This window comes from Pholcus phalangioides, unplaced genomic scaffold (genome assembly GCF_987345545.1).
Source record: "Pholcus phalangioides strain wild (caught in Gottingen) unplaced genomic scaffold, Ppha-v1.0 ptg000013l_1, whole genome shotgun sequence".
NCBI classification, from domain to species: Eukaryota; Metazoa; Arthropoda; class Arachnida; order Araneae; family Pholcidae; genus Pholcus; species Pholcus phalangioides.
The window spans coordinates 13,416,894-13,444,799 of NW_028301606.1; the positions used below are offsets into that span (position 1 = coordinate 13,416,894).

Consider the following 27,906-nt stretch of genomic DNA (forward strand, 5'->3'; position numbering starts at 1 on the left):
AGAGGCATCGCGGAGAAATAATGTCATGATGTGTGCCTGTTCAGTGCTGCGAAGCGATTCTTCGTTAAAGTGCTAGGTGGTGGGGGGTGTAAGCGGAACTACTGCGATAGGATCTCTGACCAAAGCCGCTTGAAAGAAACTTAATGCAGCTTTGACGGACCCAGGCCAGATCAGAACTGCATTAACTTTCAAGCGGTTTTAGGCCAGATTTTTCACGGGACCCCCCACCCCCCCAATAGCAGGTTGACTATATTTCGACGAGAGAAATACGGGACATCTCCAATTATGTATCCCCAAAAAGGATTCCAAAATCAAACAGTTGCAGACTATTGCTAAAATCATTGAAAAAAATCGCCATTGGCAGGAAATGAATTATTACTGCAAATTTAAGTGGATTAAAATGAATTTTACGAAACGAAACGTTTAACACAACAAATATGTGAGATGAATATAATTTTAATCCTCGATTTCAATAAAGAATAAAAATTTGTTGAACATACGCAAAAAAAAAACATTTCTACAAAAAAGTCGGGATAGTCAGAATAACGTGAAAATTACACACTAACATCCCGGGAAATATTGGACATATGGTCACGGTACTGTGTTAACTTTTTATGACGTCACGGAACCATCTTAAACCGGCATAGCTAGTGACATCTCTCGAAGATTTTGCACCCGCTATAATAATTTCTTGGGGTTTTTTTTTTAAAAATCCAAATTCGTACGTCATCATGTCATAAATGACTCTAGCTGGATTGCCCAATTATTGAGACCGGATGATATTTTGTTTATATTGGGCTTTTGAGTGTGTTACTGAAAATTGATCCTTGTCATTGTGTTTTTTCCTCAAAGTTTTTCTTCAAACTCGCGTGTGTAGATGATGAGCTGCGAGTCCGAAGTCCGTCATCTTCCTGCTGAAACGTCGCCAGTGAAGACCGAAGTATGAGATGAAACACATTTTCTATTCACTTCATTTATTTGTTTCATTCGTTACATATTCAGTTCATTTTCAAAAAGAGAAAAAAAACGAACTAATACTATAATAATGCAATCATTTTACTGCGGTAATCGAGTCTCAAAAGCATGAATTACTTTGATGGGCATCGTGGGGATCCAACTTCGAACCACTTTGGCGGCACAGTGGTGGCGGGCTTAGCGGGAAGTTCAGAAGAGCGGCAAGTTCGAAGAATGAGTGGTCGAGGGAATTAGTAGAAGGGGAGAAGTGCGGCAAAATTTGTATGGCCCTCAGTAAATCCGCATCTGCCCAGTCAGCTAGGGACTAGATCAGTGAGTGACCAAAAAGTGACCTAGAGAGTTTTACAACCACGTGAGTGAGCGAAAGAGTGACCTAGAGTAAGTGTAATTAAAAGTAAATGATTGAAAGAGTGACCCATAAAGCAAGAAACCCTGTCGGGGAGCAACCAAAAGAATGGCCTAGAGGGTGTGCAAGCATGTGAGTTACCAAAACAGTGCAATCATTCGAATGACCAAAACTGTGTGCAAGCATGTGAGTTACCAAAACAGTGCAATCATTCGAATGACCAAAACTGTGTGCAAGCATGTGAGTTACCAAAACAGTGCAATCATTCGAATGACCAAAACTGTGTGCAAGCATGTGAGTGACTAAAAGAATAAGAGAGAGTGTGAGCATCAAAGTAATCGCCACTGAGAGCAACAGGCCTACAACAATATAATTATTCAATCATTACACTTCACTAATAGTTAGAAAAAACTGGTGTCAGATGGCAGCACTACACATAGCCGCTGTGGTGGTCAAGTGGTCATAGTGACGGACTCGCATCGCGGGGACCCAGGTTCGAGCCCCACCGTCACCACAGTGGTGGTCGGCTGAAGTTGGTTTTCTGTGGTTCCCAACTTCGAGGCGCAAATGCGAGCCGATCTCCCCGTTAAAAAGTCTCACCACAGAGAGCAACAGTCCTACAAACAGTACAAATATTCAGTCACTACACATCACTCACTTCCATTCTGAGATATAGATGGCAGCACTGAAAAATCATACACAACACTAGATACGCACTCAGGCTGTTAGGTACACGTACTTACACTTCCGGCACAACTCACTAGGTAGTAAATTGCCTATGGCAATAGACCTGAGTTGTGCTCGGTTTGAAAAAAAAAAAAAGCACTACACATAACAAGCATTACACAGAAAACAAACTTCACTTCAGGTTTCGCTACACGTATACGCACGTTCCAACATGTACCAATTCCTTAGAGATTCTGCAGAGAAATATAGATGAGGTCATGGGTGGACATACAGGGGGCCTAACGTCAAAAGTGGAGTGGGCAGATCTAATGTATATGTGTATATATGAATTGACATCATTATCGTGCCCCCACAGACTTCCAAGTCTTACTCCGCCTATGGACGAGATACATTCATGGTTTACTAGTAGCATCAAAGTAACCAAAAGAATGACTTAAAGCAGCAGTTCTGAACTGGTGCTCTGCGGAGCCCTTGGGGGCTCCTTGTGCACTCTCCAGGGGCTTCGCGGCCGCTCAAGGGAAATTAAAAAAAAAACAGTAAAATTAAAAAAAAATTGTAAATATTTTTAAATAGTAAAAAATAAATCAGTAACTTTAATGAATAATTAAAAAATAGACTTATAGGGCTCCACCGTAGAATTTTTTTACTAAAAAAAGCTCCACGAGTCAAAAAAGGTTGAGAACCGCTGACTTAGAGAGCACAACTCGGGTCCTCGCGATGCGAGTCCATCCTGTAAGCACTGGACCACCACAACGGTCCATAAAAGAGATTGTGTGAATGCTCAATTGCAATTTGAAATTTCTCTCTCCAAACTCAGTTATGCTCCATGATGAATTTTGGTTTCGTTATAATTGATATTTTTTAAAATTCTTTTATTATTATGCAGATGAGTGATAAAAGCATCGCTAATGTGGTCGCACAACATTACAACCAGATAGAAGAAAAAGGACTTAGAGCAAGAGTCAGGAGTCGCATCATACATCTTAGAAATTTCAACAATTGGATAAAAAGCATGCTCATTGGTATATAGTGTACAGTTATTGAAGTTTTGATTCTTTATTTGAATGTAATTCGTGTGATTCGCTTATGCCAATATTTTCTTTATCACCTGTGCTTGACAAATTGAAAAAAAGTTTAGGCACCAGAGAGCAAAATTTCATAGGTGCCAAGCATCCCCCCCCCCCCCCAATAATGTCGGTCAAAAGAAGAATGTATTCTTTGACTTGTCAGGCTTGTAGAGACCTCTTCTTGTTCTAGCAGACACGACACCCCACTGACATAATTTTCAACAATTTTATGCTGTCCTCAGACCAATCCACTTATCATACTTGAAAAAAAATTAGGCACCAATGTCAGTTTTTTTGGTTGCCCGGATGATTTGGAGCCTGGGATTTGTGGGGCTCTGGCCTATGTATATTAGCAAACTTTTCTTCTTCTAATAACACTGTGCATTTCTTTAATTTTTCATTAGGTTCAGAGGCAGCTTAACCATAGAATATTAACTCAAAAAAAGGATAAAAACTGTATGTTTACACAAAAAACAACAGTCTATGGGTTGATCATAATGATAGGACGTTTGTAAAAAAAAACAGCTTCTGTCTTTCAGACGTAGAGTTAGTATTCTAGGGTTAATCAAAGGTGCAAGGAATGTGGTGCACCTGGGTGGCAGGTTGTAAGGAGCGGCAACCTATGCTTGGTTTGTACACATAAATTTTCTAAATTTTTAATAATAAAAATTCATGAGACATCAGCGCTGTCACAGTTTTGAGCCATGTCTTGACAATGAAGATATTGAGTAAATTTGAGGGAACAGACAGGACCTGTGCTTAGAGGAGGTATAGAAGCCTCTATACCTTCTCAAGGGGCTCGAACCGTAATACTAGAAACAGGAATGGACTCTTATCACAAGGGGCTAGTGTACATTTTGATGTCTCCAGGAGCGATCAAATAAAGGTAAAGAAAAAATTTGTGTTCTTTCTTGTCCAGGGCCTGGAGCACCAGGAACCCCTCTCGCTCCTGTAGTTTCTGCCCAGAGAACCGCTTGAAGTAGGTCTTTTGGCATTAACAAAGTTCAACTCTATGTTGGAGATTTAAGATTAATTAAAAAAATTCAACCCAAACAGAAAGGTGAATATAATATAGCTAATCCATGAGAGCTGTAATGTGGGGAAAAGTTATCTGGCGTCATAACTAAAAGCGGTGAAATAACTCTGGACCGAAAAATGAGACGTATGGTCAAGTGTATTCTGTTGGGTGAACAATGGTGTGCAATTTTATATGGATAAAAAAACATCAGGTTTAACCCAGAGTCCCCCCCTCTTCAACACAATACTTACATAACACTAAAATCCAAGCATCAGTAATTTTCACTTGAAAAACATTAGTACAAAACAAGAGTACAATGAGTGTACATTTCAGCAACTCATTTTGAAAGTATTGCCTAGATCTCGCTCAGTGCGATTTCTACATATTCTGATCCCTAAAATTTTGTTTCTTCTTTACATAATTTCGTTCCTGGTATGGTTTGCACGTTACTGATATGTGATAAAGATTGTGATTAAAAGAAGTATAGAAATTTTTTTTTGGGGTAAATAGTAAAACCCTGTGTAATCCCTAGATACAGTGCGGAAAGAAAGTTACTCTATAAAACAAAGCTTGTTTGCTCATAGAAGTGTACAGTTCGGTCTCTAAATATTGGGTTTTAAAGATGAAAAAAAAAGAATAGAGAACTCATCTAAAAAAAAAATGAAAGAGATTAAATTACTTATTTCATTAATACTGGAATAATTTTTTTCATTAATGTTGGAATAATTTTTTTTGTTAATGCCGAAAAATTTCTTTCATCAATTCTTGAATTTTCCTTCATTAATTCTCGAATTTTCTTTCATTAATTCTGGAATTATTTCCTAATATTATTTCTTTCATTAATTCTGGAATTATTTCCTAATATTATTTCTTTCATTAATTCTGGAATTATTTCCTAATATTATTTCTTTCATTAATTCTGGAATTATTTCCTAATATTATTTCTTTCATTAATTCTGGAATTATTTCCTAATATTATTTCTTTCATTAATTCTGGAATTATTTCCTAATATTATTTCTTTCATTAATTCTGGAATTATTTCCTAATATTATTTCTTTCATTAATTCTGGAATTATTTCCTAATATTATTTCTTTCATTACTTCTGGAGTAATTGCTTTCATCAATTCTAGATTTGTTTCTTCATTAATGCTGAAATTATTTCTTTCATTGATTCTGAAATTATATCTCATTAATTCTGGAATTATTTCCTAATATTATTTCTTTCATTAATTCTGGAATTATTTCCTTTTATTATTTCTTTCATTAATTCTGGAATTATTTCCTAATATTATTTCTTTCATTAATTCTGGAATTATTTCCTTTTATTATTTCTTTCATTAATTCTGGAATTATTTCCTTTTATTATTTCTTTCATTAATTCTGGAATTATTTCCTAATATTATTTCTTTCATTAATTCTGGAATTATTTCCTAATATTATTTCTTTCATTAATTCTGGAATTATTTCCTAATATTATTTCTTTCATTAATTCTGGAATTATTTCCTAATATTATTTCTTTCATTACTTCTGGAGTAATTGCTTTCATCAATTCTAGATTTGTTTCTTCATTAATGCTGAAATTATTTCTTTCATTGATTCTGAAATTATATCTCATTAATTCTGGAATTATCTTTTGTTAATTCTGGAATTCTCTTTCATTAATTCTGGAATTATCTTTTGTTAATTCTGGAATTCTCTTTCATTAATTTTGGAATTATCACTTTTTCATCAATGCTGGAATTATCACTTTTTAATCAATGCTGGAATTATTACTTTTTCATCATTGCTGGAATTATCACTTTTTCATCAATGCTGAAATTATTTCTTTCATTAATTCTAGAATTTTTCTTTGAAATAACTTTGGAATTATCTCTTACTTCAGTTCTGGAATTACCGCTTTTATTAATTTTGGAATAATCACTTTCATCAATCTGAAATTATCTTTCAAATGCTGGATCAGAATTATTGCTTTCAATTATTTTGGAATTATCACTTCATTAATGCTGAAATTACCTCCTTCATCGATTTTAGAATTATCTCTTCCATTAATTCTATAATTTTTCTTTCATTAATTTAAAATTATCTCTAATGAATTCTAGAATTTTTCTTTAATTAATTTTTAAATCCCCTTTTCTTAATTCTGGAATTATTTCTTTCATTAATACTGAAATTATCGCTTTCATTTATTTTGGAATCATCTTTCATTAATTCCGGAATTATCACTTTCATTAATTTTGAAATTATCAATTTCGTCAATGCTGAAAAAGTATCTCATTAATTCTGGAATTATCTTTAATTACTCTCATGAAAGAAATGCCACATGCAACTCATAAAAGAAACAAATAAAATTAAAGAAACATAGAAATGAATCGATCTGCCAGTTTTTGCTTCAAAAAATGCTTGATGAAAAAGCTGCGGAATTTGTTCAATATAATTTACATGGGCCCATAATTAATTTCAAAACATCATAAACTATATGGATTTGATGCAATTGGATAATATAAGACAATACGGAGACATTAATTCTCATTTTCGTGCTTGATAAGATATAAATAAAAAGCTGAAATTAATGTTATTGCATGGATGTCCACCTTAAAAAGTGGGTCTGGCTCATTATTTTATATTTAATTTTCTGGGCTTCATATCTCTAAGTGAACTCAATATTTCGAAAATCAAAAATTCAATTCAATTTTTTAAATTATTGATATGGCGGAAACCCCACTAAATTTTTGAATTTCTATGCTAAAATCGTCAATTTTAACATTGATCTCTATGAGGGGGTCGTGTTTGTTTTCACTGAGTCACATGATCTTCTGATGGAGGAGTTGGTGGACACCGTTCTCAGCACTGCCAAGGCGGAGGCCGCTGACGTCATACTCCCTCCAGTAATATAAGCTCGATGATGCTCATGGATAAAAGCACTTTTCTCTACAAAAAAAATTGTAATCCATGAAGTTAATTTGGACTCAATGGCCTTTCATGTTTATATATAAACACAAATTTTTAGTGTTTGTATTGTTTGCTTGTAGTTTATTCAATGCTTAATTAAATTTGAGTGATTAGGAGAAAAAAGCAGTTAGGCCTAGGTGATGCAAAAATAAGCATTCATAATGATTAACAAGATTTGTTTTAATTAATAAGCAGTCAGTTGATTTGAATTTAAGAAAATCAGATTTAAATAAAAAAAATCAGATTTAAAATAAAATTTTTTAAAAACATGATTTTTTTTCATACCCTGTTTGGTACATAATTTTTTTTCATCACTTTCTATTTATATTCCAGTTTCTAAAAAGGGCAACTCTTCTTTTAATTGGCTTGAATATATTCATTTATTAAGGAAATATCTTTCTCCTGTACCCCAAAGCAGAATGTTTTGCATTGTTCTGCAATGAGCCCTCGGCTGACTGGAAATGTTCTGCCTTAAAAATTCCCAAAATAGTGTTTTCTACATTTCTCTGAAAATTCCTTCAGATTGTTCTGTGACGCACGTCACAGATTTTGGCATATTATGGTTTGGGGTCCTCCGGCTGTCCGCAGCACATTTTTCAAATATTAAAATAATTTTCAAAAAAAAAATATATATATATATATATTTTTCAATAACATATATTTTTAGCGCCAGAGTACTTTCATATTTCATCTTTTTTGTATTTTTAAATATTTTTTTATCAATAGTTTATAGCCAAATGAAAATTTTCTTCAGCTTTTATTCTTATAACATTTGAAAAACATTGGTTTGAGTCCCACAGTACCAGTTGCCACCTACAAAATTTTGTGTTGAGAAGGTTAAGAATGTAGCTATCACTTGAACCTCCATTTAAACCAATTGTGATTTTTACTAATTCACAAATTATAAATTATATTTATTCAGGAAAAAAGAGGTGAGGGCCTTTATTAAATGTTCTTCTCCTGGCTATTTTTTTATGAGAAATATGTAATTGAAAATTATTTTCACTTTACCACTTCTCAGTTCAGAGACGTGATTGCTAGCTTGTATATGTGATTGCTAGCTCATGCAAAAGAAATATACTCATATCTTAAAACATTTGGTTGTCACCTAGGTGTTTTTCTGATTTGTCAAGCCCTTGAGCATAGTTCTGAAAGAAATACAGTTCTTTGGAGGTTAGCATGGGTGATAACAAAAAAGCAAGCTGCATCCTTAGATGGTGTTCAGACATAGACAAATCTTTTTATTTTATATGTTCAAGAAAGACTGTCTCCCCTAACAAACACATTCTCTGCAATCCTGATATACAAATTTGACAATTGGCAACACATGAGCACAAACAATAAGAATAAAACACTTGTTTTTTATTCTATTTTTAACCTCAAATTTCCAGTGAGATATAGTTACAAAAGATTGCCTGCTGAGACTTTAATGAACAGATTCATGTGCTAATCACATGTTCGTTTTAAAATTAGTGCTTGAGAATTGTAAAAATGTTATTTAGTTTTTGTTTCTTTATCAGATTATTTTTTTTTTCAAGTTTCAAACTAAATTTGTTTTTATTATTCTTGCAGCTGAATATGCAAAACAGTACATTAAGGAGAATGGAATGTCTAAACTGACAGTCTTAGATGTTGGTTCAGGAAAAGGGGGTGACCTCTTGAAATGGAAGAAAAATGAGTGTGGTCATCTAGTTTGTGCAGGTAAAGTTTTTTTTTGCATTCCATTGATATTAAATTTATCTGCGAAACAGTATAGTTTCATGTTTTGCATTTGAATGTGTTAATAATTCATAATGCACGTCACTTATTGTGATCACATCTGGATTTGGTATTTCTGATAACAATAACCAACGGATAACCATATTAAAAAAGAATCCTGGGTGTGAGTTTGATAGTCATATGCCTCATTTAGTCAAACTAAATGTATGGAAATGAGACTACTTCATTTTCTTTTCAAACAGAAGTTTAAAAATGTTAAATTGTGAATTTTTTTTTTCAATTTGTTCTAAAACAAGATCCCCCCCTTCAAACTACAATTATTTTTTTTTAAATTCTGAAATTACGAAGAGCTAGAATGGAACTGTCTAATTTTAACCATGAATTGCGATACTTTTCATAATGTATGATACATACCATAGATTCTCTTGTGAAAGTCTTCTAGCCATGGTCAGTTGAAAGAAACTGACCAAGAACTGAAGACAGATAATTGTTTTTTTACCTTACACATGCTTTCACTATAGGAAAGAAATTGCAAAAGAAGCACTACATGTACATCAGGCCATCTTAACAGCATTATAGTGTGCCTCTCCAGGCCAACTTTCTTTTCTGACAACTTCTTGAGAATTTCTATCAGTTCTCACTTTTATGAGGCCCTCTCTTCGCTGGTTGGGCTCAAATGCTTTTAGACGGCCCTTCATGTACAGTCGAACCCTGTTGTAATGCCACCTTCCATCCCAAAGAATTTTGACAGTATAAAGAGTTCGGCATTATATTGGATCATGGTCAGAATAGCGTTTTGGAAAGGCTTCATAACATAAATTCACAAATTTATTATGAACTAATGCATCTCAGTGTGTTATTAGTGTTTCTCCATGAATAAAATTACCTATTTTACAAGCATTCAATTTTAAGATGAGAAAATTCAAAAAATTTAAACACTACAATTACTTAAATATTTCTTGACATAAAACTTAAGAGATACATATTTCACACTTGGGCCTGAAATTATTTTATTTCTTCATAAATTTATCAATGCATTCTATAAGTACAAAAACAAAATAAACAAAGGAAAACCATGGCAGCATTGCTTTTTTAGTCTGTATTGGTTTGATAATCACAAATTTCCCTTCTCTCAGATATTGAAAGAACACCTGTCAACATAATTTGAATGGAGCAAATAAAAGGAGATGATAGTACAGAAAATGTAATGACCAACAAACAGTGCCATATTGTGCCTTTTAGGGGCCCAGGGGCAGACTTTTCTTTGGAGCTGTTCTTGAAAGGGTTGTTATTAAGCAAAATAAGTGTTAATTTTTAGGACCTTTTCATTCAGTTCGGGGGCCTTAGGGCAGTGCCACAGTTGCCTCAGCCTAGTTACGGCCCTGCCAGTGAGTAAAAATATAAGCTATTGAAAAACTTCTCTTGGCAACCATGAAAAAAAGCAATATGCTCATTTTTTGTACACTTTCCCTTATCAAGAAATCTGTTTCGTTGAGTATGCTGGTTGTTTTGGTTCCTACATGCATTCAGGAATTCAGTAAGCTTTCTAAGACCCACTGACCACACACAATATTTTTATTCTTCAAGTCATTTGCTCTAAACTATTGTCATATTGACTGATAATAACAATGAAATAAGAAAAGGATAATTCCTCAACTCCTTTCAGGAAAAAAAATGATGGGAGAAGAAATGTTGTGGAAATTTTCTTGGAAAATGACAGACTTTCTATTACATCCAAACAACAGTTGGCGTTATAATGGGTTTTTTTTATATCATAGTCCCTATATGGAAGATTTGTTCACTGAAAATTTGTGGTGGTAAATGGGGCTGGCGCTACAATGAGGGCGTTATAACAGGGTTCAACTGTGCATTGATCATAGCTATTAGGGCTTGATTGGCACATTACTAATCAAGTACAGAAAATTTGGCAATAAGGAAGCCTTTTGATCTTCTATATAGTCTTGCAGATTGATAACGATTATTTATGAGAAAAGAATAAGTCTGGTTTAACCCTTGCTTCAAAATATGCAAAATGAAAAACTTTCGCTGAAAAAAAAATAACAGAAACCCTGATAACCATAAATAAATTTTATTTTCTAACTGGTGCTATTGGTCTTTTGTTGTTTGTTTTGATACAGAAAAGACCATGTGAAGTCATGGTCTTTTCCGTACTTAGTGATGGTAATGTTATCTGTGATTCTAATAAGCCACGTCTACTGTAATTGCATTCTAAGAATCTCCTTTTTTCCATATAATTTCTCTTTCCACTTCATTGATAAGCTGAATCGTTTTGGAAAGGTGCATAATCTTGTTGAAATTTTGAAATGCTCTTGTTTAGACTTACTGCTGAATGCACATTCCTTATTATGGTATAAAAGAAATATAGCCATTCCCCTAGTTTATGAACAAGATTCGTTCCAACTGTTGTCTGAGGAATTGCTTGATCGTAAACAGCAAGAATATTGCCTATTTTATTGTGGCTCAACTGAAGCAATGGCACTGAAAAGTTTGATATAGGCCTAGCTATAAAGTAAATGATTAAAAAATTGTCTGTATGTTCAATATATTTATTCTATTATTACTACAGTAGTATAGATGATACTGATTAAATTCATGTATGTTCCACTACCCGGAAATCTCTATTTATTGACATAGACTCATTCCAATTATGTCATACAATTGAGGTTTTTCTGTAGAAGTTAATTAAATATTTTATAGATGAATATATATATATATATGTTTGTCTATTTCTATGATGTGTGAGACTTTCGTTTTTTTTTTCTGTGCATGCAGATATAGCTGAAATATCAGTACAGCAGTGTAAAGACAGATACATGGAAATGCTAAGACGGCACATTAAGCAGGATGAAAAAGGCGAATGTTTTACAGCCGAATTCATCATAGCTGATTTTGGCAAAGTAACTTATCATTCTAAACATTATTGTTGTTCAGTTCAGCTTTTGATACAGCTTTTTTTATGTTATTTATAAAAAGGTTATCAGAAGTACAGTAGACTCTCGACTATCCGACCTAGTAAAAATAATAATTTTCTACAATAAAATAAGAAAATTTTACCAATGCATTGCCAGCAGACATCTGCTACAAAATTCTGTGTTGTGTACAAGTTGAGACAGACTAAGAGCACAAATTTCTCCATGCCCAGAGGGCCCACCTTTCACATTTGTGCAATCATTCATCAGTGAATAATAAAAGAAGTTTAATTCATTGTTGTGAGCTATGAGCCTACGTTTTAAATCAATGTTTCATTCATTTTGAAAGTGTATGTATTTGTAATGTAAAGACATGGCTTCCCCGAGAGTGGATTTGACAGGTCTACAGCCTGGGACAATTTTTACCATTTTTAGTTTTTTCACACTGTATAAGATCACTGTAGAAGTGCCCACCACAGATTAGAGCTGGGGGAAGGGCCTTGCTGCAGGATGTTTGGGATGTGTACAGCGTGCATGAATTTTGTTTCCTGCAATATTAGGTTAGACATTTATGTATTATTATTATTATTTAACATAAAATGTGTATAGTATTTTTATTCTTGAACTTTTTTACTTAAAATGATATATAATAAATAATAAAATAAATTTTGGAAATTTTCAATAATTAACAAATATATCATGTTTTGGCCTGTACTAAAAAAACGTCTGAAAATGTGAATAAGAGCAGGTTTGGGTGTAAAAAAGATGTTTTTGATATAGTATCAGGGAGAGGGGAGGGTAAGGAAGTGAGAATTTATAGACCTGTCTACTAGGGCCTAACCTCTGTGCAGTCATGTGGGCATCGTGCTGGACTCTTTCGTCCTGAGGATCTAGGTTCAAAACCTGTTGACGTCACAGTGGTGGTCGGCGAAGGTGGTTTTCTTCAATTTTTCAGCTTTGAGGCACGAATGCGAGCCTCTCCCCCATTTAAAAAGTCTCTCCACAGAGAGCAGGCAGACCTACCAGACGATACTGACATAACATGAAAATTTAAGCATTTCCATCTTTATTTCAGAAAATGGAAGACAGATGGTAGCGTGAACATGAAACAAGCGTAACTCTACAACATGAATATGTTAGGGTCACACATTCACTAAGAACACACATTCCAACATGTGCCAATTCATTAGAAATTCCGAAGAGGAATGTGTGAGAGGCACATGTACGGCTAGTAGTAGTGGTGGTCTATTTGGCCTGCCTTTCTGCTGCAAGGTATGCACACTGTATGTTTTCTTCTCTGCAAGATCATTGAACATTTATTTGGCTTCCAATAGAGATGGGATGAATATTAGGGTGGTATTTGGCACCCTGCTTATTCAGCCCTTTTGTCAAACATTCGGTTTGGCCAAATGTTTGATAGGTATTCGACCAAATATCTGTGCTTTAACAAATCCCCCATACAGTGATTAAAATTTTCATTGGTGCCTAAAATTTCCCATTTACGATTTTTAAGTTAGAAATTGAGAAATACACAACATTTTTTGAATTAATGTCAGAATGTCTACCAATATGCCGAAGGTGTGGAAAAATAAGGGGAAAAATTTGAACCATTTTTCTTTGCCAGAAATAAAAAAAAATTACTGTCTCCTTTTTCTCCTGGTTTGTTAAGCCCTAGCATCAGAATTAAATTACTTCATAGACCAAATATATCTTTGAAAATACTGATAATATTAGTTTAAAAATATCTAATGAGTGGCATGATACTTTCTGCATAACTTTATCGTTGCAGTAAAATCATTGTGTATTATATAATTTCAGTTGGTCCACAGGCCAGTGTTTTTGCACCCGGGGTTATTAACTCTCTCAGTAATACATCCAATGTATACGAGGTATCAATATATTGAGGTATACTATACAGTACATCTTAAATGTGGTTACATATATCATGGCCTATTAATTTAAAAGCTGAATGGAGGGAAAAAGATAAATTCCAATTGTTTAAAGTTACTCTCAGTGCTGTTTAGAATTTGAAACTTAAAGGTTAAATCTTATTTATAACTGTAATGAATTTTTTAAGCAAAGCAAATACTTGACCATTGAATATTTGGTTGATCCATATGGTGATAATTCAATATCCCAATCTTTTATATTAATAAATTTTAATCATTTAAAATAATCCTTAATTTAATTTTCAATCGAAAACCAAAACACCAATTCCATTTGGTAATTGTAATGACTTTTGAGAAATGAGGTCAATCAACAAAATTGACCAAATATCCAGTATTCTGCAAAATCACTATTCATCCCACCTGTAGCTTCCAATATTTTTGATCGATATTCAACATTATTTTTGTGCATATTCTTGTAATGGACTGGAAACTTATTAACCCTTGGTGGCATAGCAGAAATCACTAAACGTCCTGTAAAATGTTAAAAAAAAAAATTAAGTTGGCTTTCTTCTGATTTTCCAGCAGGTGAAAATAATTAGTTTTCTGTGGTTCCCAACTTTGAGGCATGAATGTGAGCCAATCTCCTTGTTAAAAGTTTCGCCACAGACAACAACAGGCCTACAATAGTAAAATCTTCAATCACTACACTTCACTCATAATTAAAAGGATTCATAGCAGATTGCAACACTACACATAAATAAGTATTACACAGAAACAAAACTTTACATTAGGTTCACATCACTGACATGCACATTCCAACATGTACATACTTTTTTAGAAGTTCTGAAGAGGAATATGGACGAGTTGGTTGTGTGTGTAGTTTAGTGTAGTAGTAGAGGGGTACAAAATAAGTGGTAGAAAGAAAAAAGCATATCATTGAGAGAAATAAACTCTTTACAAAATATCTGGTCTTGTCAATGCTAAACTAAAAAGCCTTTAAGGATGCGAGATACCTTGGCAGTGTCGCTTAAAGAGATAAATGTAAATAGAATATAAATGTAAGAATTCATAACATAAAGAATTTAAGAATACATTTAAGAATATCTTGTGAATTTTATTACCAAGAGTTATGAGTTATACACTGACTGGCCCAAAAAAAAGTTGCTTGCTCCAATACTTAGCTGGATTATCTGTAAGAAAAATTAAACATTTATTCGCTGTATTAATTTTATGGGGTCATATAATATCTCAACACAATTTTTAGTCACATTTGAATGAAAAATTTATTCAAATGTGAAAGAATGAAATGGATGAATTTAAGGACAGGATCCTTAATGAATGCAGGAAGTGTCTCCAGAATCAGACTCCACTAAACAAGTTCCATTGGCTTTTGACCGGATTTAGGGAGGGATGGCAATCTAAGTGTCTGAATGGTAGCACTGCTTAACATGAATTTTTTTTTAAAGGAAATTTTTAAAGTATTAGGAGGTATTGGAGCTGTTGATTCCGAATCTGGCATTGATTTAGTTAGATTAGCACTAGTTTGTGAGATAAAGTGAAAATTGAATTTTATTGGTAACTAGCAAAAATAACCGGCGCTTTCCGGGTTTTCTTCAGTTACTCGGAGGATTGAAAAAGTGACAAACCATTATGAAGGAATAAACTGTTATAATGGCAGCATTAAAGATGTGACAAACCTTGTAAAGGCATATATACATGTGTGAAACACATTGTTAGGGAACCACGGCAACCAAAGTAAATATTCCGAAGTGACTGTTGGGGCCCAGGAACCATTGTTGGCCAACAGTTTTTTTGCCCAGTTCTGAGGAACTTTTAAAGTAGCCCACAATTCAATCCTGGTCCTGTTTGGTATATATGAAAAATTTGACGACGATCGGTCTAAAACTGTAGATTTATATAAAGAACAGACATACATACAGACATACTTTCACATTTATATATAAGATACGTAAGCAGCATACAAATCACATTGTTGTGAGTATGCATTATCTCAAAAGCTAAAAGTCAATTCGGCAAAATCATCACCTCAAATTGGCTTTAATAAAATCACTGAAATATCTTTTCCAATGATTTTTTTGTATTTATTTAAAATGCACATTTTTCAATCTGATTTGTATGCTGCTTGTGGTATTACTGTTTAAATTAAATTTTCACTTTATCTCAAAAACTAGAACCAATCTGACAAAACCAATGCCAGATTCCGAATCAGCATCCTATAATCATTGAAATATCTTTGAGAACAAAATCAGTGTTGAGCAGTGCAATTCCCGCTGTTTGAACCATATTTTCAACATTTCAGACATATATTTTGCTATCATGAATTCTTGAACATGCCATTGTCTTCAGGGAAGAAAATATCCATTTATGGGTAAAGGTGGTTATTAATCATGCTGAAATACTCGGCAGACTTCATTTTGTTGCTGACAACATAAACATTTCAGATCGCAATACTTTTCCTGAAGCTTGCAGTGTAGGTAGGTAAAATGGATGACAGCTTTTCATTTTTTTGGCCAGTTAGTGTAAGTATTACTTTTGCACAATTATACACATGTAACCATTGCTAAAATTTAATATGGCTTTTTTTTTGAAATCAGGAATCTATTCTGGTTATGTGTTTTTTGGTATAGTTATTATAGTTGTGTGAATACTTTAATTGAAAGTTCACAAATGTACAGCCCATCACCATGTTTGATTCATGTTTAAAATTGCATCTTCCAAATTTTCATTGTGTAAATTTATTACAGGATAAATTGAAGGACAAGTATCAAAACTCAAGTATAGAGTTCGACATTGTTAGTTGCCAGTTTGCCTTTCATTATTGTTTTGAGAGTTACAGTCAAGCAAAGACAATGATCCAGAATGTGAGTGAATCATTGAAACCTGGTGGATACTTCATCGGAACTATTCCCGATTCTTATGAGATAATGTGAGAAGGGTTTTCTTTCAAGTTTTTGTTGTAATGTGAGAAATTAATTTGTATCACAATGTGTGGGTACGCTTATGTCATTGGTTTTTTTTTCTGTTACTCTATTAGATGATGGATGTTACTTAAAATAATTGAAATTTCTCTAAGCTTTCCACACAGATTAACATTTCTGTGTAACGCAATATGAAAGTGACTAAGTTTGAAAGCATAAGTGATATAATCCATTAAATATATTTACTTAATATTAAGTATGTATAATAATTGGGAAAAATTATTAATAGTACTGAATATATTTCTTTTTTTTTTTGCTGTTGTGTGGACAATATGGTGAATTTGCAAGGATCCAGGTTTGAACCCTGTTAGTGGCACAGTTTGCAACTGAAGTCTGTTCACCAACTTTGAGGCCTAAATGCGAGCCAATCTCCCATTTGAAAAAGTATTTTTTCAGCAAGCTTCAACGCGATACTTAAATAATACAAAAATTCAGAAATCTAACACTTCCACTTCAAAATATGGAAAACAAATGACCGTACCATCAGAACATAACATGAATAATTCTGACAATATAAATTTATTAAGGCTGCACATACACTCAGAACACACATTCTGGCATGTACCAATGCATGAAAAACTCCCAATAAGTATGTTTATGAGGTGTGTGTGCATGGTTAAGTAGCAATAAATTTCTTTATCAAATTATTATTGAGACATCTCCCTTCCCCCAGGAATGTTGGCCAATCCATTGCCTCTGTAAGCAAAGCTAGATCACTTCAATAGATTGTTTATGAGTGAGGTGAAATTTTTCGAATATTGCTTTTATAATTCCAGATTGAAATTACTTTAAACACGTTTCAAGAGTTTTTTTTTTTCAAAACTGAAATGTTTGGCTGGGTTCATTTTCATTTACCATTTGAATTAGATTTCTTTCAATTTATCTTCAACAAAGTTTGGGAAAAAAGTTTTTTAAATATTTGATCTCTTAGTTCTCTGCCAGCAGTTTTCAAGTCACAATATATTCTATCGGTTTTCACGAATTTGAAAGAAATATTTTATATTTACAGGAAGAAATTGGTAGAATCTCCCGATTGTACTTTTGGGAATGATATTTATTCTGTGAAGTTCCCATCCAAAGACAGAAAAGAAATGCCATTGTTTGGTCTGAAATATGATTTTCAACTTGAAGGTGTTGTTGACTGTCCAGAATTTCTTGTGTATTTCCCAGCTTTTGTAAAGTATGTAGACTTTATTTGTGATTCACTATGTTTTTTTAATTCCCTAGTTATAACAAAGTCGAGAAAAACAGTGAAAATATTTGTTATATTGCAAACTTTTTATCTGTACCCATTTGAAAATAATGCATTACAGTTAAGCAAAATGAATAATAAGCAAAATAAAGCATAATTTACATACACGTTAAGCATTTTTCAATATTATAATCATTTTTAAAATAAGTAAAGATGTAACTTTTTTAAATACATTAGTTTAAATTTAAATCTTACTTGATTCAACAAAAATATTTGTTAATCATTTTTTTATTTTTATTGATATGATTGTAGACTGCAAATGTTTTGTATCAAAACCATTTTTGTCTTATAATCATGTGAAATTTAATGCCTTTTCTTTTAGCAAGGGATAGGTCACTAATATATTTTTCCCGCACCTTTCAAACTATTTAAAAAGAAGTGCTTCCCCATAAATATGAGCTCCTTTTTTCTGAATTTCTTCTTGAATCATCTAAAAACCTCTTCAATCTCTTCAATTGCTCTTTGTTCCAAATCATTAACAAATTTTGAGGAATCAAATTTCTTAGATACCTCACTTTTTTTTTTCAATTTCTGGCTATCAACCAGCTTTAATTTTTGAAGCAATGGATAGTGTTTTGCACTTGGACATTCTCAAAATGAACTCGTACTCAATGACATTCCAGTGTTCAAAGCTAGCTAAAGGTGGGCAAATGTGCACTAAAGGTATTTTGGAGGTTAGATTCTTGGAAAAAAATAGCCTCAATCTTTCCTTCCTAATAAGTTTTTCCGCAAGGAAATGGGAATTAACAGAGAAAAGTAGAGCAAAGATTTTACCATTTTTACAATATTTAAAAATGCTCTGATAGATTTTCTTCCAAAGAAGAAAGTTACATATTGTAGTAAAAGAAATTTATAGATAAGAAGATATAGACAGGATTACAAAGAAATTCATGTTCCAAAACCAGTGGAAATTGGTGTTTGTTATAAGCAATCAAAATAACATAGATAAGCAATACAAAATTTACATGGAAAACTTTGATATATATAGTTAAGTAGTAGTAGTTCCATTACAACATGTTTTGCCTTTAATGCCCTATCAAGTAGCTTATGGGTTTCATATCAAGGGTGCTATATGTTCTTGCCTATCAGAATATGAAGTGCATTTATTTGTAGGTCTATCTGCAATAGTATTTATTGTATTTACCAACATGATTTTAAGTTATACATATTGGTACATAAGGTATACTCCAAGAAATGGCTCCACTATGACTCTATGGCTCAGTAGGAGTGTTTTAGTCTTCATATCTGGAAATAGTGAAATTTCATTTACTTGATGATGTGTTTGGTATATATTTTCATTCAAATCCATTTTATGTTTATTTTACTGAATATCCTAATTTGATGCAATATTCTAGTAGCTTCTACTTCATTTTTATTTTCTTTTTTTTAGGATGGCAAGAGAATATGGGAACTTAGAACTGGTTTTTGCCTCTAGGTTTGATGAATATTTTGGTGTGCAAAGCAAAACAAGAGAGGGTGATGCCTTATTAATACGAATGAAAGCATTAGAAGTATGTATACTTATGTGTTTTTTTCCATGTTAAATATTTTGTGAGACATTGAAACTCATTCCTATGAATTTTTCTCCTGCATGTAAATAAATATTAAATTACCATATTTACTTGTGTATAGGATGATGTTATTATTCAATTGTTCACTCCTTCAAAAACTCAGGTCATTCAATACATGCAAGCAGAATATTCATTGCATTTTTTTTAGTATTTACCCCCCTTAAAGATAAAGGACTCGTCTTAACTGAAATGAAAGAAATTCATTCCAGCCATCCCTGGTTTTTTCATCTTTTTTCTCATCACGAAGCATTATTTTAACCCTATGAAGGGAAGTTGTTTTTTCCTCTCCGTTCTTTCTATACTCCTATTTTTAGTTGTTTTTCTTCCCCCACATATAACTTGTCTTTCTACAATATATATATGATGGGGGGGGGGGGGGAAGAGATGCATAGAGAGGGTGAGAAAGGGAGGGTTAGGGGCAAAGGAGAAATCTGCTGTATTCCCCTTCCATTTCTATTATGCGAACCAAGAAACCAGTTTTTTTAGATTTTGTCACCAATGCTTCAAATACAGATCGTCCAAATTTGTTGCCACAAGCCTGTATGTGAAAGGGTTAATGATCACTTGAGAAAACTGTTCACTGGTAGTTTTCCTTAAGCATTCTAATTTTTCTTATTTACATCTCTAAAATCATGCCTGATCCTCTATGCGGGTAAATATGGTATAAATGTTTTTGTGGAATATGCGTATGACCATACAAGAGAAGTTATTTGTTGAAATTGTGATTACATAAACCTTGTATCAATCGTTAAAATTAGCATGTATTGCTTAAGTTCTTAATCAATTTCACTATAGGGGAATGAAGGATCTGCTTAAATTACAATTTTATAGATAAAACGTGGTTGATTCTTATTTCGAAATACTGCATTATTATACTGTAAATATTAGCAAGTATTTATTATAGAGTAATATTAGTTGCAATATCACTTATTTGAGGCTAAAACCTAGAAAATTATCTTTTATGTTCATCTTTGTATTTCCAAAAAGCATCCTAGGAATAAAAAAAAAGCTCTTGCTGTTCACAGGGAACTGTTCATGTAAAAATTTTGAATTATGATGATAAATTAATCTTTTAATATGAATTTTTCCAAAAGTATTTTCCCCTTTATAATTGTGATTTTATGTCCAAAATGTTTGCCTTGTTAATACATTAAAAACATTTGCTGTTTTAACCATTTTACCTCTACCTCAGCATTTAGTTTCCTGTTCAAATTTCTTTTATGTATTTTTTTGTTAAAATTGAATGGAGAATTGCTTAATCAAATTCTGCACCTTTTTAATAAAGAACCTTTTTTTAAAAGCTGTCTCCAACCTCTCGATGAGTATGAAAAACAAGCCTGCCGTTCGGAATCGGCAATAAATTGTAGGTCCCGGTCTAATTAGCCCTCGTGTGCAGAAAATGACTGTGGTGCGACAAAAATGTTCAAATGATCAAAAGCTGTCTTTTTTTGTCTCCTCTCTTTTTGATGAGATAAAATGCAGTGTTTCTCTCTCAAATCACAGTATGCATCACAGTTCCTAGACGCATAGCCAACCTTTGTTAGAGGCAATGCAGCGAGCTGGAGATATTGATTTGTGTGCTTATTTGTGTTTTGTAGTGGTTCTTTTATATGGGAAAATATTTACCAAACTATTCTGGAGAGCCGTAGAGGAATTGTGAATTCAGTAAGGGAGCCGCGGATGACAAAAATTTGAGAACCACTGAGATAATATGGGTAATATTTATATAATATATCTTTATAAGAAGATATTTTCATCACAAATTTTTTTTTCACAGACGTTTCCACCTTGTGATTCTAGTAGACTTATGGGTGGTGAAGACGAGTACTTTTTTGCAGAAAAGACGATTGAGTCTCTACAGAGCAATGGTAGTGATGAAAAAAACGGACACAAAGAAGAAGTGCGTGTTGTAAGTACCAAATTATTTTTTTAAAATTCAGTACCAGTACTTAATGGTTATAAATAATGCTAAATAAACTTATAAATAATGCTAAATAAATTTATAAATAATGCTAAATAAACTTATAAATAATGCTAAATAAACTTATAAATAATGCTAAATAAACTTATAAATAATGCTAAATAAACTTATAAATAATGCTAAATAAACTTATAAATAATGCTAAATAAACTTATAAATAATCAAGAGTATCTTTACTTCTATTCACAATAATTAAACTGTTTTAATTTTGAAATTGTAATCTAAAAATTCTTTTTTTGCATATAATAAGGTAAAATAATTACTACTTGCTGTATAATTTTCAAGTTTATCACCTTAAACTAAAATATATGTTTAGTAATTCTTAATTCTTGTTATATACTTAGCATTAAAAAATAATTTCTGGTAAGAGAATTTAGTATCTGTGTTACTTTTTCATTCATTTCTGCATTTAAAACACGAAAAATTCGCTAAAAATTTTGAGGAAAATGTGTTATGTGAAAAATTTTATTGAGTTAGACTTTAATTAGTGTGCCATAAATTAATAGATAAAAGGTTAGGAGGAGGTTCCCTTTCACTGTGTGTGTGTCAGTATAAATATAAAATTTTTGAGCTGGTGGAATGCTGCTAAAAATCTGGTTTAAGGGTGGGGGAATTCATTTTTTTTTTGTCAAGTGTTGATGAAAAGAGATTTAGAAAGGCATTATTCTCTTTCTTTGAGCATAGAAGACTGAAAACACCGTCAGGGGAAGGGGGCATGATTATATCCCCATTTTTATAACACTCATAATAAAAATAGTTATTATTTATCTCAATAAAATTGTAATAAAATAGTAGTTTATCCAATATAATTTGATTTCTTACTATATCAAGGTTTTACATTTTTATTAAAAATGTGCAAGAACTGAGGATCCATTCATCCTGCATCATAAAGTCATCAATGTGTCAATATTATACTACTCTTATTGTGTCTTGCTTGCTTCATTGTTACAGGTTGTCCCAATGGGTAGCAAGGATCCGATTTCTACAAATTCTGATGGCTATCATTGAGATGAGCGCATGAATATTTAACAAGAGATGTTCTCTGAATATAGCATCATTGTATATAGATTATCATAGTCATAATTGGACCATAATGCTATATTCAGATATTCCTTCATGTTACCCATCTCTTATCAAAATTTGTAGAAATCTAACACTGCATGTCTGTTTGGACAACGTTTTTTTATTACATTAAGTCATAAGAAAAATAAAAAATACAATTTTCCTTGTTTTCTTTGAGACTTAGCTTTTCTGAAAATATTATGTAATGAAATAGTGAGATGCACAATAATGATATTGTGAAAGCTTATTGATATTATTATTTTCTGTATTTGTTTTCATTCATTCAAATGCTTCAGTCTTTCAATGAATGAGCTCACTTAGTTTCATTTTTATTAATTGAAACTATGTTGGCCAAGTTTCTTAATTTATCTCAAGTTGATTATTAATAACAACCATATTTCCTCTTATACTGCATGACACAGATTGAGGGGGAAAATGTATGAAGATCTTTGAGATTTGATTGCATGTTAAAAAACATTTGGATATTGATCAATGGTGTCTATTAGTTTACAAATTTAATTTTTTTTCATTTATAGGGTACACTCACAAAATCTGAGTGGGAAATAGTTTGTAAGTTTATTTTCATTTTCAATAAAACAGATTTAGTTGTCTGGTTTTGAAATTCTTCGTATTTAAAGATTTTGTGTTGAAATGTTTATCACTTAAAAAATTATGCATATGAACAATATTCTTTTAGACAATGTGTGTTGTGTATGTACACGAAAAGAATGGCTTTGCCATTCTTTAAACTAGTACAGTCTATGCTTGTTATGACGACCATGCATTACTGCCAGTGTTCCATTATAATGACTGAAACTGTAAGCTCTAAATTGTTTTGTATTTTTCCCATGTTATTCTTTATCCAGTATAATGACCTACAAAGATCACTCAATCCAATACACCATCTGAATCTTGTTTCTTATATTTCTTCACAAAAAAGTGAAGAAACATAGTCTGTGTTTTTGTTTGCCAAAATGTTGTGTGACCTTGGCTTTTGATATTGGAAAACTTGGTATGTAGGTGCTTGCATGTAATCAATTATTAAAATTTTATTATAATCTGATGCATTTTCACTGTAACATTAAAACAAAATTAATAATTTAATTTTTTATTTTGTCCTAATATATGAATTCTCTTTAGAAGCTAAGAGTTTCTTAAACATTTGATATATATAGCTATACAGTCAACACTCGTTATAATGACACCATGTTATAGCGAGTATTCCATTACAATGATTGGTAGGTTAAATCGAGCCGAGAGCGGTCTTTGGATGCGATGCAACTCCCCCCCCACCCCATCCTGCTTGATGGGCCAGGGCTGGCTGTACCAAATTTTACAATATCAAAAGTCAAGATCACACGACATTTCAGCATACAAAGAATACAGACTTAGTTATGTTTATTGGGGGAAGGGGAGTTGGGTGTTGAACAGTGACTGTATAAATTTATTTGCCATAATTATTGTCTTGTACCATTTTCTATACACACACCACTGATCTTCAAACATATCTACGATTTGAGCAGTCCCCAAATGGCTGGGAAAATACATACATGCCCCAGTTGGAGTGAAGACTTCTTGTTAAACTGAAGTTTGGTGTGCTAACCAATCAGCTATCAAGCAATAATATTTGTCTTTATTGGGCATTGAAGTTAGCAATTTCAGCTAAGGAAATTATTCAGTATCATGGATTTATATTAGCAAAAGATGGTGGGGGAGGGAATCTGTGTTGATACATTCATGTTCATTATTGTAGATCTCTTTAAAAATGTGACTTGTTGATATTTATGGGAGGTATATATTTTCATTGTTTTAATAAATACAGTAGGACCTCTTTATATGTCACCCTTTTAAACCATTAGTCTGTTGATTCCATGTTTTATCAGTTAAATATGCTAAATATCAGCTGAAATATGCCAGTGCTTGAAATGTGCAGATTTCAGGAAACTTTTTCTTCAGAAAGAAGTCCTAAAAAACTGCCAGATTTTTTCACCATGGTGTGGTAGAATCTCTCTAATCCAGACACCCATAGTCCAGACATTTCTGATGACTGCTTTTTCTCAACTTTCAGGACTTTGACTCTTTTTTTTACCCAAATTTCTTGGCTTTTTCTAGTAAAAAAATCTGCCATTTTATTTCTTTTTTGTACCACATTCTCACAAAGTATTGGTGTCAACTGCAATTTTCTGGATTCTGGAAAAGTGGAAACAATGATGGCTCTTGTGTGTCTCAATGAATGCGATTAGTCAGAAATGTATCAGCTTCTGTCATTTTCCCCCATTTCATTTCTCTGCACTATATAGTTAACCTTAGTCTTTTAGAACATGTCCAGCTCTCAATTATTATCTAAGTAAATTTCCAAACAAGTTGTAAACATCAAGTGATGTGACAGGTATGAGCTGTTAATGGCAACTTAACACTTCAAGTATATGTGTGAAAGTTGAACTTTTGAAAGAGCTAGAATGCAAAAAACTAGTAAGAATGTGTGGAGAGTATGGAATCAGAAAACTACTTTTTATGATATTCAGAAAAAAAGCTCAATATTTTATACATTTTTTTTTATCTGTGCAATGCCTGTACAAAATATGTTTAATCAATATATAAGTAAAGGGACCTCTCTCTTTTACTAGTAATGCTGTCTTTTAGAACTTGTGATTTAAAATTAAATGATCAGTTATTACATGCACATATGATACGTACATTGCTTTAATAATTTCCTTTTAAAGGAAAATATGAATTAAATGCTCAAAGTGTCACGTTACTGCTAAATAGGAAACTCAGTAAATAATAAACAGAACTGGATTCATAATTCGGAAAATTCCATAATCTGGAATCACCTAGGTTCCGAGGAGTCCAGATTTGAGAGGTTTTACTGCATAGTGGACAATTCTCTTCTATTTTTGACTATCAATATTCATATTTATCCCTAAGTGACATTATAAAGAGGTTCCAAATTATAAATACATGTGCACAGGTTAAAAAAACATGATAATAGTCTATGTAACATGTTTAGACCTCTCTAACCTTTTTTTCACACCTGAGCAAAACTAACTTAAAAAATGTTAGTTTTTGATTGATTTGTGTTTATTGTATATCAAATGCCCTTCAAAAAGAAAATAAAAGCACAGTGAAATTTCTCACCAACGGCTACTAATGGGACTGAGCAAATGTGGCAGTTATTGAGAGGTTCAGTGTTTCTGAAATAAATATTAAATTTTTGATTGGGGGCTATCCAAGTATTATGTAAGCAGATTTTTAGCTATTTTTGACCCCCCCCCCCCCCTGTCAGCAAAAGTCAGCAAAACAATAACCCCCTCCCCAGTTGTTAGCAAAATTTCGTCAGCAGCTTAGAATATTTCATATCTTCAAAAAGGGTTGTTGATGACGTAAGCAACCTTCAAACCCCCTTCCCCCTTGTCATCAAACGTCAGCAAATCCCAATTCCCACCCTTGATGCTAACATAATACTTGAATGACCCCTTGCTTATAGAGAATTATAATAGCCCATACTATAATTAACTTATGTTTTCTAGTTGACATGATCTATTTTGTATTGAAAATGCATGAATTTTCATGAATTTTATTTGTGATTTTCTATTATCATTTTCATTCAAAACTTTCCTGAAGAAAAACGTATAAAGCTGCACCATAATCTTTGTATTCTGAGACATCTATTCTTCAGATAAGATTCATCCTCTGATGCAATCATCTACTTTGTTGTTAGCTAGGGAGTATTTGCAATTAGTGTTTATCTGCACACCTTTGGTCAAACAGCATAGAAAACAAGGACTCTTTGGTCTATGACATAGCTACTTACCAAATTCTAAGCCTGAATTCTGCTTTCTTATTTTTGAAATACTTCTAGTGTACTCATTAGCATCTACTTGAGGAACCTCCAGGGTTTGCAGACCACATTTCGGAAACCACTGACATAATAAAGAATCTGTAGTTATTTTTGAAGACCTCAAGGAAGGAAAAAATCCTTTATAGCAAATCTTTAGGGCTATTTTTTTATGTGATACATAATTTTTCTTTCATTTTAATTTTCAAAAGTGACTGTTGTTTGGAGTGAATCTTAATATTAATTCAGTGGGATGCATTCTATTTTGGGAATATGTGGCCATTGTTTAGAAGTTACTATTTTTTGGAGGTGACTATTATGGGAGGTTTTACTGTAATTAATTTGTGTCTATCTTTGCAACTACTTTACCAAACACCAACTCTGGCCACATCGCTATATTGCAATTTACTGCCGTTAATGAGATGGGGTGGAAATGAAGGTGCTGCCTCGGTGGTCGCATCAAGTTCGTTAGAGAAAATATCTTATCTATATCCTCCCTCAGATTCAAACCCGGGACCGTGACAGCAACCTTTATGGTGGTAGACGAGCATCTTACCACCATGCCACTCGGGCACTTCAATATCTTTGCTGGGACCATTTGAGTTATGTACACATATATGTGTGCTTCAAATCTTAAATTGAAAAAAAGGTTCATTATAGAAACCATTTAAAACCTTTAAAAATGAGGTGTGTACCTCTGGAGAGAGCGAAGAAGTTAAATGAACAGTTTTTGTTTAAAACTAATTGTTAGTTATATATTTTACAAAAAGAAAAAAAAATTAACACGTTTACTTACTGAATAAAACTGTTTAAATAACAAAATATATTTTTCTGAATTGAAAGGTGGAATGTAATTTGGAGTCCAGTTTATAATATGGACAATTTTTTATGTTCATATTCATACATGTGCTTGAAAAAAAATTATGTTTCAGAAGTATTATTATTACTTTGTTTCAGGTATGTATATGGTTTTTGCTTTCAAGAAAATGGAAGTAAAAAAAGAGGAAATAAATGAAGAGGGAATAGAAGAAGAAATAAAAAGAGAGGAAAAAGTAAAAAAAGAAGAGGTGGATAGCTAGACTAAAGACTGATTATCATTCATTATTTTGTTTATTGTTTTAACTGTAAAAAACCAGTTTTTTTTATATGAAAGACGTCATGGAAATTTCTCATTTGCATCCCAAGTGAAAGGCATTGTTATGACCATCTTCATATGAAAAATAAATTCCATGTTTTTTTTAATAAATTGTGTGGATTCTTTTTGATGGGAATTATGCAAATTAATAAAAAGGAGGGAGGGAGGGGGGAAATGATATTTGTGTGTTTTCTTTATATACACCCTAATGAGTAATTATGAGAGGCTGAAGGATAAGTTTTTTTTGTTTGGTCTCTTTTACTGGTTCATATTAAGTTTTTATGTAATCACCTTGTGGGTCAAGTGGTTTGAATGAGATTTTATTGTCGTAATAAACATGAGAGCAAATATAATTGTTTTCTCATTTTTTATGATTTTATTTTTAGTGCATAATTATCACAAGTGTATGTTCCTCCAAATGGTGTTACGCAAATTCTTAGGAAGTGGAGTACATATGTATAGCTTCTCTCTCATAAAATCTCTCT

At 32.5% G+C, this 27,906-nt stretch overlaps 1 protein-coding gene across 1 annotated transcript; it reads left to right on the top strand.

Moving 5' to 3' along the window:
* Positions 1–643: 643 nt before the first annotated feature.
* Rnmt (RNA guanine-7 methyltransferase) lies at positions 644–27,526 on the top strand. The gene is made up of 10 exons (XM_089240774.1): positions 644–940; positions 2,895–3,030; positions 8,618–8,746; positions 11,558–11,682; positions 16,349–16,530; positions 17,592–17,762; positions 19,225–19,345; positions 21,183–21,314; positions 22,985–23,018; positions 27,244–27,526. The coding sequence occupies exons 1-10, from the start codon at positions 878–880 to the stop codon at positions 27,363–27,365; spliced, it is 1,215 nt and encodes a 404-aa protein (XP_089096900.1). The 5' UTR covers positions 644–877; the 3' UTR covers positions 27,366–27,526.
* The last annotated feature ends 380 nt before the right edge of the window (positions 27,527–27,906 follow it).

Bases quoted from the DNA above. Each gene is read 5' to 3' on its own strand.
- Rnmt (XM_089240774.1), top strand. From the start codon at position 878: ATGATGAGCTGCGAGTCCGAAGTCCGTCATCTTCCTGCTGAAACGTCG. The intron at 17,763-19,224 runs GTATGTAGACTT...TCTTTTTTTTAG, and splicing joins TATTTCCCAGCTTTTGTAAA to GATGGCAAGAGAATATGGGA. The intron at 19,346-21,182 runs GTATGTATACTT...TTTTTTTCACAG, and splicing joins TACGAATGAAAGCATTAGAA to ACGTTTCCACCTTGTGATTC.